This window comes from Falco biarmicus, chromosome 6 (genome assembly GCF_023638135.1).
Source record: "Falco biarmicus isolate bFalBia1 chromosome 6, bFalBia1.pri, whole genome shotgun sequence".
Lineage (NCBI taxonomy): Eukaryota > Metazoa > Chordata > Aves > Falconiformes > Falconidae > Falco > Falco biarmicus.
Window position 1 is genome coordinate 67063652 of NC_079293.1, and position 17117 is coordinate 67080768.

The 17117-nt window shown below is 42.2% G+C and overlaps 1 protein-coding gene across 1 annotated transcript in view; it reads right to left on the bottom strand.

The window, feature by feature from the left end:
• Positions 1-7998, bottom strand: part of CRYBG1 (crystallin beta-gamma domain containing 1) — a 45818-nt gene extending 37820 nt beyond the window's left edge. Inside the window, exons 1-2 of the mRNA XM_056342305.1 lie at positions 7928-7998; positions 5231-6717 (exon numbers count right to left, since the gene is read on the bottom strand). Of these exons, the coding sequence (XP_056198280.1) occupies positions 5231-5979 (749 nt within the window). The 5' untranslated portion in view covers positions 5980-6717; positions 7928-7998. The remainder of the gene's footprint in view (positions 1-5230; positions 6718-7927) is intronic.
• Between the last annotated feature and the right edge of the window lie 9119 nt (positions 7999-17117).

Sequence of the window (17117 nt, forward strand, 5' to 3'; positions counted from 1 at the left end):
ATTAAGGTGATAATGAGTTGGTTAACATTTGAATGTACCTCTCCAACAAGTTTTGAAGACAGCTGCCCAGATCCTTCGAAGCCCTTACACTGCAGAAGCAACCTCAAATCTAGTGAAAGACCTCTTCTGGCCTCATTAGTACTGGTGGAAAAGCACACTGCCCCCAGTCACTGCACCATCACTTGGCTAAGCAAACACTGCATGTGAGGACTCTCCCATTTCCTTCAGGGAAAGTCAGCTAACAATTAAAATTGTGTAAACTAAACCTGCTAATTTTACAAGAATTGAATTAGGAAACACTTACAGAAACTTCTCCATCAGAGTGGATAGAGAAAGCATGTACAAGTACATAGCACACAGTACTCATGTACTATGGCAGAAGGCTGATGACATGCAGCCGTGGGTTTTAAGCCTCCTTCCTCTGAATACCTCCATCCAGGAAAAAGCATTTGTCCATGTCACTTGCTACTGCAGGAACAGTATGAACAGCGGTGAAGATGCAGGGCATTTGTCTTCAAGATTTATCAGTCAGATAAGGAGCGTCAAGGACACCACCATCACCTCAAAGGCAGACCTGTTCTCCAAAGAGCAATCTGGAGACACTCTGCAGTGGCAGCACAGATGGAAACTGCACTACATGAAGACTGATGATGGCAGGAGATAAAAAACCAGCTTGCAGCAACAATCTCCAAAGCCTCAAATGCTCTATCAATCAATGGATGGTTCTGGTATTTAAGTGCTTTCTTCTTTTTTATCTACACAAACTGTGTTCACCGAGCACTCAGGCAGCTCTTTAGTTCAAGAAAAAAAAGCATGAGATACGAGTTAATATGAACAACCTAAAAACTGAGATCACTCCTTTCTCCTCCTTCTCCTCAGACCCATCCCAAGCATACTAAAGCAAGACTCTCCATTGAACAAGCTTCTTTTCTTGGGAAAAGCATGAAGAACAAACTTACTGAAATAACAGAAGGAACCCAATATTAGCTGCTTAAGAATCTACACAGTAAGCAACTATTAAACATCACCATGTCTTTTTGGAAAAGAATTCCCGACAGCACTCATGGTAACTACCAGCCTGCTCATGTTGGTTCACATAAGGCCCTTATGAAGAACACACGATCAATAAAAAAGGAAATAGTAAACTTAAGAACAACTGCCCATACTTCAGATAGATGCTAATCAAACACACTTGGAAAATTTAAGTCCAGAGAAAGGAAAAAATTATTCCTGAAAGGGGGAAGGTAGGGAGGGAACTACCACAAAACATAAATATATTTAGACACCACTTTTCATCTGCAGTACAACTGTTTTTCCTAATCTTTTGGAAGTTAAATTATTCTATGACTTTTTTGGATGGTTGCAAGGGACGTCTAAAGATCAGCTAGTCCAACTTCCTGCTCAAAACAGGGATAGCTTCAAAGCTAGATCAAGCTGCTGAAAGCTTTGTCTGACCAAGTTCTGTGTATCTCCAAGGGTCAAGATTTCACAGCCTTACTAGGGAAGTGTTACAGCAGGTCAGTCAGCATCACTGTGAATTATTTTTGCCTTATACCCCATTGAAACTTCACTGTTGCAACCTGCAACCATGGCTATTGTCCCTTCACTGCACACCTCAGGGACAAATCTGGCTCTACCTTTTCTGTAATACCTCTGTAGGTAGTGAGAGGTGATTGAGGTCTACCCATATCCTTCTCAGTTGAAGAAATCAAGCTGCTTCAGCTTCTCCTCGTACATGGTATGCTCTAGTGCCATCACCTTCTTAATGGCTCCCCACTGCATTCATTCCACTTTGTGAACATCTCTCTTGTACCAGAAGAGAGTTGGAATAGGAGGGAGAGGTACAACTTGATACAATGCCACAGATGCAGACTCTTGAGCACCAAACAGTATCTGCTTTGACCTGCTGGCTATGCTCCTGGCAACATGGCCCAGCATAGGTCTAGCCTTCACCTGCTACGAGGATGCACTACTGACACATGCTGAATTTGCTGTTCACCAGGACCCTTCATGTCCCTTTCAGATCAGCAAAGGATATTGATTCCTCTCCTTCCACCTGTATTTTCAAGAGGTATCACTAACAGCCTAGTTATCTCAACAGACTCATTTCCATACCATCATTTTGTCACTTGCACTACTACATGCATTTCAACATAACACATAACATATCTTCCTAGTAAAATCTGTCTCTCCCTGTATGCCTTGTCACAAGCAAGTTTAATGGTTAACGCTGATAGTTATCAGCCATGCCCAAAACCTGTTTTAAATGAACACCTAACACCTCACAAGCCTAGTTTCAAGCTTTGCAAATTGATGCAGAAACAACCACTTTAGCATTTTGTATTTCACATTCTGTGGTATTTCTGCACAGCAGCAGTAGCAGGAAGAACAGCTGACACCAAACAGCAATAGAAAGCTCAGCCCTGGAGCTCCATCCACTACAGCTGGCCTCCTCTAACTAGTCTTTTCATTACACCTTTTTCCATGCTAAGAAATACTGATTTTAAATGCAGCCAAAAGATATGTCTTATTGCAAGAACCGAGTTTCAAAGCTTGTTTAAAAGTAGATGTTGTTTGAGCATCCTTTAAGTCTCCCCTCTAGTATGGGGGGAAAGCACTGAAAGATGGATTCACTTAACAGTGCAAATGCTTTCTTACAAACAGCCCAGTGTGACTGATTCCTGCTACTCATTGCTGATCTGCAATGCCAGGAACAAGCAGTCACAAGAGAAATACTGATGTCCTTCTCTTCAGCTACACCTTGCAGCTAACCTGTGGGAGCAAGCAGTTAAACCTCTTCTAACGAGTCATAAATGGAAGGTGAGTCACATAGTTGAAGCATACTGTCCAAAGCATGTCAAGCACGTAACTGATGCCAAAAAACGTTGATGCCAAAACATCAGATTGAGGTGAGCAAAGAAAAATGGCATGTTAACAGAGCAGAATAATTCAACAAGTGGGCATAAATGCAAAGGCAACTACAAAACCATGTCTGAACATCAAATCTGACAACTGAAGCCAAGTTTTGCTCTAAGCACATCAAAGTAACTACTGCCTGAGGTTTCATTTACTGATTAAGATGTACCATCAACCTCAGTTTAGTCTCAAACCTGATAGGTTTTCCCTTTCAAGAGCAAGAAGTATCCTGTGACTTCCAAGTTCCAGTACACAGACATAAAAGAAGAAAAGACAGAAAACACTATCATTACTTGCAGAGAACCAGCAAAACCAACTTCTTTTAAAACTGTTTCTAAAGAAACTTGATTCCCAGAATTGGCACAATGTCATTAGTAAGAGACAGTATGCATTTTTAAGTTGTAACTACTTTGATTATACAAAATCCATCTTATAGGAGGCAAACGAGTCTGTGAGTAAATGACTGTTTTTCAGTCTGAAAGGGATTAATGTGGATTATCTAACAATAATTTTTCAAGTTTTGAAAATGGAAAAGTTATCTGTTCTCTAGTTCAAAGCAGTAACAAGAGAACAAAAAACAATACCATCTTCTAGTAATGGCACCATCTTTCACTTTCCCATTTTACAGCAGCTTAATCCACATCCAGGTTTACCGTTCATGTGTTCTGATGAATGACTACAAATTTTACCAGGTAATCTGACCATATCAGTTTGTCTGGCTCAAGAAACTGTAGTGCTGTGCAGTGACAGCTACCAGATGCATCAGGAACTTTGCATGCAACACAGAAGTCCCCACCCAGGGCTAAAGTTCCTATTGCAGCAGCAACGCCAAGACACAGTGCACCACACACCCCATAAAATGAGGTAAAATAGAACAAGCTGTTTATTCATTAAAATAAAATCTGTCAGAAAAGATACTTGTCTATGAGCACAGCAGAAGATAATTCACCGTACAGCAAGCCAAGGGGATACCCAGAAAAATGAAATTCAGCTACGCAGGCATTTATAACTTGATCATCGCTAATGACAGTAACACAAAGAGAAAAATATGAAAGCTACCTTTCCTTTGAAGTTGTGAACATACAAAACTTCACAATTTAAGATTTGTAATCTATACTGCCAGACAGCAAAGCATCACCACGTACAAAAATACCACAATTTAACTTTCAGTATTATGCGGTTTTAATTCAGTTACAAACGAACAAACTCTATGTAGAGTATTACAAATCACGCAAAGGAAATTGTTCCAAATGCTCCTGTGCTTCTCCAATGTGGGAAGCATAACTGAAAACACAGATGTTTCTTAAGCCGTAATGTTGAACCTTCACATCCCTGTAACACGACTGCACAGCAATTATGAACATGTGGTGTACCTCAGGTGGACCTACAGGATTCAATGTACTCTTCTCACGTATAAATGAACGTACCAGAATGAGGAAAGCAATAGTGCATAGTACATAGCTGTGACAATCAAACAACGGAAGTAACAAATGTCATAAAGTGATTTACTGTAGAAAAGAACATAATAGAATCCAGGAAATCAATTGCTGGACTCATACTAGTCATTACAGTGGAATTTATAAATATATCCACTTTATAATCCTAAGGAAACCACTGATCTCCTCTGTTTGACAGATGACAATTTCTTTGAGTTTAAAACCAAATCCTGCAAACTAATATATGCACAATTCTGCAAATTCCTGATGTTATTCACACACATAAAAATTGATAAGTGATTCATCCTAAACATACTTACAATACCAACTATACATACTGACATTTCTGGAGTCTGATCTATAATATCATTTGATGGATCAAGTTCTACCTTGTGTCCTACATGTCTTCACAAAGTAACCAGCAGAACTTACGTTGTTTCAAAGAACAACTTGATCATTTTCCTTATTCTGAGATTTTCACATACAAAACCTTCAACCACATCCTCAGCTGGTTACAGACAGCAAAACTACACTAAGGTCAGTAACAGCCAAGCTAATCTGAGCAATAACTGGGGCCCTGACAATGATGACAGAGCAGCTTCTATTTATGTTAAATTATTCCATATAATGGAACTGACACAAAGAAATTCTCTATCCACAAAAAAAAAAAAGGAAAAAATAATTAATTTTCTAACACATGTTAACTACAGTGTTTGTTGTATTAACTGTAATTATGATTTTTTTTTAAAAAGGCAGTTCTTAATTGAAAATAATCTAGATAGAGAAGAGAGAGATAGCTAGTGTTCCTATAGAATCCTAAACAGAGATACAGGCAAAATCGCAGCCACAGGGATAAGGTAAGCTAGTTTGTTACTCACAGGCTAATCTTTGTTGTGACTGTTCTGGAAGCATCCGAACTCTTCAGCTTCAAGCTGTCTAAATCAGAATTTGTCTGTTTCTCAGCTGACGTACACAGGTCTCCATTTTTAATCCCATCAGTACGCAAGAAAGCTCTTCCGTCTGAACCATTGCCGTGCTTTACTGCTTTGGTCTCATTTCTGCCTTCAGTAAACACCAAGGCAGCGTCTTCTGTCTTAGCAGCCAAAGATTTGGGAGACTCCAAGCCGTCTTCCCCAAAAGCCACAGGTATAGCTCCCTTTTCCACAGAAGTTCTTTTTGTCACTGGGTTAATCTCTGGTGATGCTAAAGGTTGCCTTTTTGAAGAGTAATCTTTTCCCTGACCCTTCAAACCAGTAGGGGAAATGGGGACAGAATCCGACTGATTCTTTTTGTATGATCTTCTCCTTGCTGGGGTTGCATTTGAGATCTGCTGCTTGCCTTTGTCAGCTTCAGTTTTAGATGCCCCTTTGTGAGCAGATCCAACTCTTAGATCCTGATTATTACTTGGGGAAGAGGAATTCCTTTCAGGAGTCTGCTGAGGAGTCTTCACTTTTCTTTCTGAGTTTATTATCTTGTCTGAAAACACCTCAGAAGGGACATCATCCTCAAAAACAGATTCTTCTCTTGAAGCAGTCTCAGCCTGGTTTCTTTCTCCATTTGGAATGTCACTAGATGACTGAGATTTTCTCCTTTTCCCGGATCTTTTATTAGCAGATTTTTTATCCATCGTGTCTGAGTCACTACAGTTTTCTTCGGATGTAACAGTCACAGGTTCATTAAGGAGTTCATCTGTTTTTCTTAGATAGATATCAACTGTTAACACTCTAGCAGAATGAGTGCGTTCATTCACTGCAGATTCCAACTCGTATGGCAAATCCTTTGGTTTTGCATGCCCAGGCTCCTCAGACACCCACGTGTTCACAAGCTGCTTGTGGCTTAAGATAGTTTTTTCTAAGTCTTCACTAGGCAACTTTCTCAAGCTTTTTATGAAATCTGGAGTTGTGGAATTATTTATATCTGTGATGGATTCTTTCTCCAGTTCCAGGGTTTCCACATTCAGGCTACTCTCAAAGAAAGAGTTTTTAATGGTTTCACTACTGCTGCTCCAGTCTGCTGACCACTCACTGTCAGAAGAGACTCCTCTGCTATTCCATTCTGAAATGGTATCACGATACAGCGGTCCTACTTCCCCACTGAAATTATATTCCTGTGTCTCACAAACAGCACTGATGTTTCTCACTTGGTTTTGTACTTGAGGAGCTTCGTGTCCTTCCTTTACGTGCCTACAATATATTGGCTGCGCTCTGGGGGGGGAAACTGACCTCTCCCCTTTCCGATGTGAAGCGTGTTCTAGTGAACTTTTGACATTTTTCCTTTTCCCTGTACCAAACAGATTTCCAAGTCTTTCCAAAACTGGTTTCTTTTTATTGTCTTCTCTGGAAGAATCTGGAAATTGTGAAGTGGACTACAAAAAACAAACAAACAAACATACATTTGGTTAATGTCGAAATTGTTTCTATAATACATTTGTTTGTATTAGCACCACCTATAAATTAAAAGGACACAGCGAAGGGAAACAAAACAGTGTATTGAACAACACAAGCTCTCAAAAAAGAACAAGAAAAACAAAATCCTCAAAGAACAGTATAAATCCCAAGATCCTTCTGTATGTTTTTGCCTGTTTGTTTACAAGTATGCTCATGTTGCCTTACAATATACCAACACCGTATGTCCCCAGTCTCAAACTTCTGCAGTTAGTTAACGTCACCCAAAATAATACAAGAAAGCATCCCGGCATCTGCGAGACTGGGAACAAACTGTTGGTCAAAACTTCCCTCACAAAATGCAAGAGTGGGGAGTTTAACTTTCCTCTCCACACTGGCTTGAGTTGCACCGGGAGAAAATAGCTTCAAAGGTGTAAGTTGTATTACAAGTCATACATTTCTCATTAATGAGGTTCAATAAATACTTGGGCTTGTTTTGGGCTAGAAAACCCAGAACTATACAGAGCCACTGCATCACTCAATGAGCATTACTGGGTCAAACGCTGCCGTGGATTACTCTTACCGAAGTTTTCCCTTACAACTTCTAATTAACATGGTAAACAGGAAACACGCAACAGCACTGCCGAGTATACATGCATATTTGCATTTTAATATATTAGCACTTTTCACATGCCGGTACGATGAATACTTGTTTTGAGATGTCCATTTCAAAACACCGCGAGTATTTCCTACTTCGGCGGACCTGACCTGCCGAGGGGAGCGGGTTCCCCGCGGCAGCACGGGGGCTGCTTCGGCGCGTTTTAAACATAGTTTATTCGCTGCACACGCCGCGACCGCCCGCCGGCGCCCGAGCGGCTCTCCCCGCGCCCCGCGGCGCTGCAGCACGCGCGCCCCCCGCGGCCGCCCCGGCCCTACCGCCGCCTCCTTCCCCGCGGGGAGCGCTACGGTATCACCCCGCCGCCCGCCGCCGCCCAGCCCCGCGCCGCCACGGCCCCCGCGTTACCGGGAGGGTGAAGCCCGCCGAGGCTGCCGCCGTCCTCCCCCGTCCCGGGACGGGATGAGCAGGAGGAAGGAGCCGCGGCGGACTTTACCCGCCCCCAGCCGCGCCGCATCCTCGCCCGGCTCCGCAGGTGCAGGCGCGGCAGCCTCGCCCCACGCCCCGCCACTCACCGCCCGACCCGGCGCGGCTCGGCGGCCCCTGCGCGGAGCTGTCCCGCACGCCGCTACCCCGGCGCCAGCTGTCTGGGCGCTCCGCCTCGGCCCGCCCCCGCACCGCGCCTCCTCCCGCCCCCAGCCGCCGCTCTACCTGGCCGGGCCACCTCCCTCGGCCGCGAAGGGAGGGGCGGTGGCCTCGTACCGGCCCTCAGCGAGGGCGAAGGCCGAGGGGCAGCGGAAAGTGCGGTAAAGCGGGCGCCCTCGGCCACGGGCGAGGCCTTCAAAGGGGCGGCGGAGCGCGAGTGGGCGCCGCATCCCGTACGTGCCCCAGCGGCCCGCGCCGCGGCGGGTTCCTTGTTACCGAAGGCAAAGCGCCGCCCCGGGCGAACCCGACGGACTTTGACGTCGAGGGAGAAGTACCGCGGGCTGAACGCAGGCGGCTCACGCCGCCGCGGCGGCTGGCTGCAGCGAGGGCTGCCCGGCGCGAACCCGCGCCCGGACCCGGGGAGGGCCAGCGCTCTCCCTCCGCCCCGGCGAGGGGACGGGGCGGCGCGGGCCAGGGCCTCGTACGCCTCCGCCCGCTACGAGGGGCTGCGGGCGTACCCGCTGCCACGGGTGCGGCCTCGCCGCCGCCCGCGAGGAGGGGTGTGGGGGGGGGGCGGCGGCGGCCCGGTCTACCCCCGATCCCGGCCGCGCGGAGGTGCCGAGCCCTAGCAAGGCGCCGGGAGTAGGCGTCGCTCCCCCCAGCCCCGCGGCAGTACCTGCCCGGGTAGGCATGCTGGGGCCGGCACCGCCTGGCGGCTGGGGCCCTTGTGGCAGACCTCGGTTCAAAGCCCTGCGGGGCGATGAACCCGCATTTTCCACCGCGGAGCGCGGGGGCCGGCGGGCGCGGCTGCCTGCGCCTGCCGCCTCGGCCTGTGCCTGCCGCGCCGCCCGCGGGCCGGCCCCCGGCTGCAGGGGCCCCAGGTGGCGCCCCCCGCCTGCCCGCGGCCGGGGCGGCGTGAGAATGACTCCGCGGCCTAATGGTGCCGGCGCTCTCCCCGGGCGCTCAATTAGTATTTAATGCTTAATGGATGCTAAACTAGTCCTCTTCTAATTAACGCTTAATTACTTATATGAAGTGGAACAGCTTCAACAGGAAGGACTACGCAGGTCTCACTTCGGCGCTTCTGACGGCCGTGTGCGGGGGCGGGAGAGGCACCAGGTCAACCCGCCTGCAGCTAGCCAGGAGGCCTGGCCTGCAGCATGTCTGGCCCTCTAGCTATTGAAGAAAATTAAGAGTTTTTTTAATCCTCTCGCTTCCTCCTCCGGTGAAAAAGTGTTAAGTTAGTTATTTTTCCTTCAACAACAGACTAAACTTGGCTTCCGTTCTAAAACTCCCCCAAACGCAAGCTGTGAAATGGCCTTGGCTTCAGGCAAGCCCCACAGAGCCTGCTTAATGCTGGTGAAACGGTGTGCAGCAGCGAGGCTTGCCCAAACACATGAAAAATACAGAAAACCTGAACTGGGGAATATGTAGAGTTAGCTTATACTGCAACCAAAAACCCATGGGACCCCATGTCTTTCCCTACCTTGCTGACCTGTGTTGCTTATACAATGATAAGCCACTGTACCACCAACGAAGCCTGGTGGTTGCACATATAATATTTCCCCAGCAGCTTTCAAGCAGGCAAGTCTGTGATCGTGACCTTAAGCTTAAGTTCTTGGGTTGTTGGGGTGTTTTTTTTTTAAAGATAGTGAAATAATCTGCAAATGAGAACATCTGATGTCTGTGTTTTCCCTCCCTTCTACTTCTTTCAACCAGTAGAACCAAAACACTCAATTAAATAAAAAGCAACATTGAGGGCTGTGTTGAGTTCTAACTGTCTGAGCTGTATAAGTGCTTTAGTGATAACAAAAACAACTATAAATTTCCCTATCAGATGTGACAACCATGAGTAATGCAGCCCAATTACTATCTAATTTCTTTATTCTGTGTATGTATTGCCAGTACTAACTAATTATAAGGAGATAGTAGAGGAGACAGTAATGAACACTGCTATCTAAAAAAAAGGCAAAAATATGAAATTTTTAGGAACACTTAAAGCAAGCCAATAAGGAATGAGTGGCACTAATTTTTCTGAAAATTCATAATAACTACAAATGCGAGGAGGTTGTCTATATTGTTAATATTAAAACCTGGTGAAACACCAAAGTAGGGGAAATTTAATTTCATTATGGTGTCAACCTGCATATTAATATTTGGATGTAAAATAGTCGTCAGTCCTCTAAATTAGTTAGGATTACATTATCAACCTGACAGTCATTATACACTTGCAGTCAAGCTTTGGGTTTGCAAGATTACTCTTGAAAAAATTAGTTATTTGAACTGTGGATCTGGATTTCTGTCTTCCCAGCAACTGATTTTCATAAAGTCCATGGGAACTTAATTATCTTTGAGACGTCTCCCCCTTTCAAACATAAACTGTCCAACAAGTTCAAAAGGTGTTGGATGGAAGAGAGGAGGGACAGCCAGCCAGTCCAGTCACATAAGCCTTGTTTCTTCAGGGAACAAGGATAAAGATTTTTTCTTGATCTTGAAATAGCTGCCCTATGTAAACTGTTTTGAAGTAATTTCTTCATACAAAGTACCTTAATTATATACAGCTCTTTTCAAAACACATAAAAGGCCAGGTACTTGCCCTGAAGAGCTTGTATTTTAACTCAGATAAATGTAGGTGAGCCAGTATTGCCACTGCAAGAGGGCACAGAGACTGAGCTTCTCAAGAGCCTTCAAAGTGGGGCCCAGCCTGACAGCACAGTACAGGAATGCTTGACTTCCAGAACAGAGCACTGAGATGTTTGATTTTCAGAAGGCATGAACTATCCTTACTCTGCGGATCAAGTTTCTTCAGTGTGTTTCTGCTCCAGCATTCCTACCCTTGAGATGTTAGCCATTTTAGAAATCCCTGATCAAAGGCATTGGCAACTGAAAAAAACCCCAGAGGACATGCCTATCCATTCCTTGGACAGCATGGAGGACATCCATTCAAGTACACTGCATGAATCTTTAAAGTGGTGTTCTAATCTGCAAGCAAAATGCCGCCTTCTTAACCAAGAAATGTAAATCCTGTTTGTATTTATATTCATACCTGTTTATGTTAGCATTAAAGTATTTCCTCTGTTTTTGGCTGGGTTTTTTTCTCATTAGCTAATGTAAGTTGCCACAGCCAAACCCCTAATTTAACAACGTAATTAAACGTGTCCTTTGCTGGTCTCCAGTGGAGAGAGAGCATAAGCTACTGTGATTTGTTGAATCAGAACTTCAGGCTGTGTCTCAAGGGATCAATTGGATGTTATTTTCTTAGATTAGTTCATCTGAGTCAGTTGAACATGACTGAAAACACTTCTTAAGAGCACACATTATAGAAAAAACTAGTATTTTTACTAGTCATTAGCAACTTTGTGGTAACTAATAGGTGGTAATATCTAGTGTGGACTGTAATTTAAACATTTACTTGCTAACATATGATCACCTTCGGAGGGGAAAAAAGCAAAAATATTTAGTCAAGATTAAGTCTGAGCTTGTGTCGTTCACTAGAAGGTCATGAATAACTGGATTTCAAGTAACATGTAAACCTCTGAGACCCTTCTGTCTTAGAACAATGTAGGACCCTTCTCTCTTAGAACAATGTAGGACCCTTCTAAGCTCATGCTGGAACGCCAGTAACTTTGGGTATCTTTAAACGACAGTATTATTAATTCTCACAACCATGAGAAACAGAAAGCCTCAGAGTTCTAGCAGTCACATGATATCCAAAAAAAGTGCATTAGCCAAAAACATTTAAATAAATAAACTACTACTCTTCAGGCTGTAGCATTCTGCAGCGACTGAGACTCAAATACCCAACGCTAGTAGTGCCAGGCTTTGTTAGGCTGAAAATTCATTTGGAGTATTGCTGGCACAATGTGCTGTAAAAACATTAGTGGGAAAACCAGAAGGAAGGATGTACAAATCAAAGCTAAGAGAGAAAAGTCTGAGAAGCACAAGACCTGCTCAAGTCCCTTTTTCAAGTCCTACAGAGAGAAGATTTCATACCGCGGTCCTACAGGTGAGTGCCCTAACTACTGGCAGAGAGAGAGAGAAGGAATTTTAAACTGAAATAAAGGCTTGCTGCTTTTGCTTGCGTTCTTATTTAAAAAGCGTGGGGGAAATACTATACTTTACAAAACGTTTGACCTGAAACATTTTTTTTGTGTGTGTGTGTGATTCACTGAAGGGAAAAAAGCAGTTATATTTCAATTTAACCTAAACTATTTTCAAACTTAACCAGTTGCCTTGCCATCAGCCAACTAGATCTGAATTACTTCAATTCACTGTAATAATTTTTTCTTGTTTATGCTGACCCTTCACAAAGCCACAAAAGAGGAGTTACTATTATGAAAAGTATAACTTACGTTACTTTAACCCACACAGTCTTCTTCCAAATACCAAGAGTCTGGCATACGTGCATTAAATTCTTTTGGCATTTCTTTCAAACGTATCAGATTTCAGGTTGACAGTGGCACAGAAAGAAATACACTTTAAATTTAACAAGTCCACTCTGGCACGGAGTTTACTCCCTGCCCCGTCTAGCTATTCGCCTGTTACACTTACAGAGGACATAAACAGCAATAGCCGGATTTAAAACAATTTCAGCTTTACCTGAGCTCTGCATACAGGGAATGTAGTTATCTAGATTGGGGAACTTACCTGAATAACCAAGCAGCTATAAATGTGAGACTGTTGAGCAGACTGAAGTGAAACAAATAAATCTTCTTAATAGTAATATTTTTTCCACAAACTGTTTATATTTTCTATTTTCTACTAAGTCCAGATATTTTAGCAAAGCAGTTCATGTCTTCAAGAGAACAAGACCTATCTGTTTCCAATGTACTTTTTCACTGTTAAACTGAATTTTTAGTTCAAATGTGAACTGAAAATTGACCATTTTGCAACAGCATATAGACTAACGAGAATACTGAGCCTGCATGTTTAACTGATTTTTCTTAAAGGAAATAATCAGTTCAAGAAGCATAGATGTAAGTATAAATCCCACAGTATTTCTTCAGTGCCAAACAGCGATTTAGATATTGGAAGTATATAAAAAAAAAACCAAACAGCAAAACTGAAAGAAGCGAATAATGCAAAGGCAAATAAATAGAAATCTTTCAAAAAAGCTCAGGAAAGACAAAGAAGCATAAATAAAAGTCGAACAGATCCTTACATGAGTATTTAGGAAAGGAGGTTGATAAAAAAGAACAGGCATGTCAGAAAAGGCATGCCTGCTCCCATCTCCTCTTCCCCAGAGCTAGTTATTTCCATATACTAAAATCTTTACCCCCTCCCCTTCTGTCAACAGTAGCATCTGTCAGTTAAAGAGACACTCTATAAAACTAATGGAGATCAGTTGATTTTATGATTTTAAAAATTAAATGTGTATGAACCCAAAGATCTCTGGTGGGTTTCAAGAGGGAAAAAAAAGAGAGTGCTGTTTGCCTTACCATGATGATGATAATTCTTTTTGCTGTTTACAGAAGAATATACAAACTATGGTGTGTGAGATGCAGTCCTGTGTGTCATTAACCAAACCCTTTTTCTTAGCAGTCCTCCCACGCTTTAACCCCTTCTTTCTTCTGGAGGCACGCAGTTAAAAACAAGCAAAAAAAGGAAGCAGTATCTGACTTGAGCCTTTCCAACTGATAAAGTCATTTGGCAGACAAATTATAACTATGAAAGGGACTCAATTAGAGGATAGGAGAAAGAGCTGCAGAAGGGTGGCAGCAACTCCTTCAGTAAGCACCTCTACAGAAGCAGAGAACCTGTTGCAAGTAACTATGAAGTTAGTGTTGGGCAAATGCCTTGAGTGCATTAATTAACATGCAATACTAGAACGCAGATATGCAACAGCAGGAAAAAAATATACCACACACGTTGGTTCTCACAAACTTGATTACTGTTTTCTGATCCACATTTAAGATGGCTAAAGAAAAACAGTCACTTGTGCCTTTATTCAGTAAGAGGATGATTTATACAGCCATCCTTGGTTCTTTGCCTTCCTGAGTCGGTATATTAAATCTGTGTTTTTCTAGTGACTCGTGGTAAAATGACACTAGAAAGGGACTTGAAAAGGCAGAAAAGAAGCAGCACCAAAGGTAGGAGCAGGTATTATTCAATACTGAAGAACTGAAAGAATATTTAAACTCTCCTGAACTTGGAAGACTTCCAGAAATAAAGTTAATATGCAAAAAATAGCATTAACATAAGTCATTGTACTTAACTCTTTGTGTTTCAATATAAGAAAAAGTGAGAAAGTTTGATAGGAGTTAGCCTCACATCTCTGCGTTTAGGATTTCAAGTCTTGCTGTTGGATCAGAGCTGTGTCATTAGATAATCTACTCAGTGCAAAGATCCAGCAAGACATCACCTCTTTTCAAGTAAAGGGTGAAAATAAACATGCATTTGCTGTGATGTCTTCTAAGAGACAGGAACTTGAAAGTACTTTTTCTCTTGAGCAATAGAGGATAAGTGACAAAAGCATTCTGGATGAGAAGAGAGGGGCTTCAAGTCTTTTAGGTCTCCCAAACCAGAAGCCACAACTATTAAATGTAACGTCTTTCCTTTTTTCAATTCTGAATGCAATTCAGAATGATAAAGAATCTGTTACATAAGTGGTTTTACATTTACTAGGTCTCCTTCTAGGTTGGTAGGTCCCTCTTCTATTTTGTAGGAGTGTAGAGTGTCCTGTCACTAACTCTTAAGTGGTGCATATTGGTAAGTATAGATTTAACATAAGTTGTCTAATTTAGATCTATAGCTCACTGTAACACTTCCCAGTTCCTTTTAGATTAAGTACTTATGTATAAGTACTGGAGATAGGAAAGAGTATTCTTTTGCTGCACATCTGAGCATGTCTGTAGGACAGATTAAGCTATAAACCTCTGGAAATCAGCTTGTTCTTAGGCACCATCAGTCTTGATCTCTTCCCCTTGCTTTCACACAAAACTGGTGGTGTCAATAGGAGCTCCACAGCCTTGAAAGTATATGACATTTGAAAACAACTTGCAGCATTTCAGGGCACATGCAAGAGTTTCATAAAAGCATCAGCAAATTCCCAGAGCAACCCAAAATCAGGTACTATGACAAAGACAGATGGTTTTCACCAATACTACTGAACTTACAGTCAAACAAAAACTGCTGGTTAGGTAGCCAAAAATGCACAAGTGACAACTCATTGTTTTCCATTCTGTATTGTTCTCATCTAAGAAAACGCATTTTAAGTAGCAATCTGAATTTATTTCTTTGCTAAGCACTTAGACACAGTAACACTGATATATATTCCCAGAAAAGAAATTACACACACTGAAAACACTTATGAAAGCAGACTGTAGAAACTGTATTAAAACCGTCAAACTCATTGTAACCCTTGGATCTCATTCCAGATACTCTAATCTGTCTCCTCAAGACTGTTTATATGTTTTTACATTAAATGATTATAGGACAAAAAGGAAATAATCCTAAGGAGCCACAAACATTACTAGCCTTTGCAAACATGGTACTGATGTGGCTACTCTGTGCTGTCTAACTGAGCTGGCTCCTGGGCTACCTTGGGCATCTCTAAATGATTCTACATGTGGCTCAAAAGCAAGGCAGGATTTCTAATACACTCCTGTGTCCAGTCTTCCCTGTTAGCTAGCTCTAAGTGCTTAGCTGACAAAGGATATAGATCGCCTCACTCTCTTCTTGCACTAGGTAGGAAACCTAGGTCCTTACCTGCAGTTTTAATTCAGTCTAGGGAAAATATGCCTAGGAGTTAAACTAACTGGAGTACTTGGTTTAGTCCTCCAGTGGCTCTAGCTCTAGATACCTAGAAGTAACTGATTATGTCATTTGAAATTCAGAAAACTGGGGTTCTTTTCATTGGGTAAAGTAGATAGTCTGATATGATAAATGGAAAACTAAAAGCCTTTTGCTAAAACTTTAACTAAAAGCCTTGAACATGCAGACTTTCTCCAGGTCAGGCACAGTAGAAGACTGCCTGTCACAGGCATACAGGGCAAAAGGCAGAAAGCCATCCTTCTGAGCATTGTGCTGTTAATGTGAGGCTGCAAAACTGCAAAAGAATAAAGACAAGGCGCAAATTGGACTGCTAATCTGACCAAAGCCAAAATGCATAAACAACAAAGTGAACTGCATGTTTGACACGGTTGCTTTGGGAAGTTGATGTGATGGTCCTGAAACAGGAAAAAATTACTATATGTTTACGACTCTGAAAACCATTTAGTAGATGAAAAATTGTAATATTTAATCAAAGCGTATTTAAATATGAAATTAATGGAATCTCTCTTCTCCATGGAAGTTCTCATTAAATAGATAAAAATAGTGCAATGTAAATTCTATGACACATTATGCCAGGGTACCATCTGGTACCTTTAAACAAACAGAACCTTTCAACTGAAATGTGTCTCAAGTCACCCCCAGTATGAAGGCACCCAACATAGCACCTGCTTTGGAAAATTTGGGCTTGATAGTCTATGTGCTTCAAAGAGACCTTCTGTAAAATGTATAAAGTGTTTATACCCCTTGATAACTTCTTTGATGTAAAGATTTTTCATCATGTACAGATGAAAAGTATGGAACTATTATTACTAAAATACCTTATCCTGATTTTATAAAAATGGCTGGACATCTCGATTTTACATTTGAATTACCATGTTATAACTTAGCATTTATTCTAAATAACAGTGTTCACCTAAGGCTCCCAGAATTCCCTCAAACTAATTATTACAATAATTATTACAGAGAATTGCCTTATTATTAATTAGAATAAACTTTATAAAACCAGTACAGAGAAGATAGGAATGACTCAAGACCCACTAGTTCCCTGCAGTACAGCGGGCAAAAATTAAATCAAGTGGAACAGTCCTGCAAACTCTTTGCTCTTAATCCCACGATTACATCAGTGTCATCTAATACCATTAAGCAAGAGAAACTTCTAAGAGAAAATGTTTTAATGAAATGCATTTACATTCTTAGGTGTGTTTATTTTAGGCTCTGAACAGAACTAATTAGTATATAAAACATTAAAATAAACAATAGTGTCTGTCCAGAAAAGATATATGATTACTTCTGAATAAAAAGGGAGATGTGTGTTTTCCTGCTGTTACAGGTATATTATTACAGACA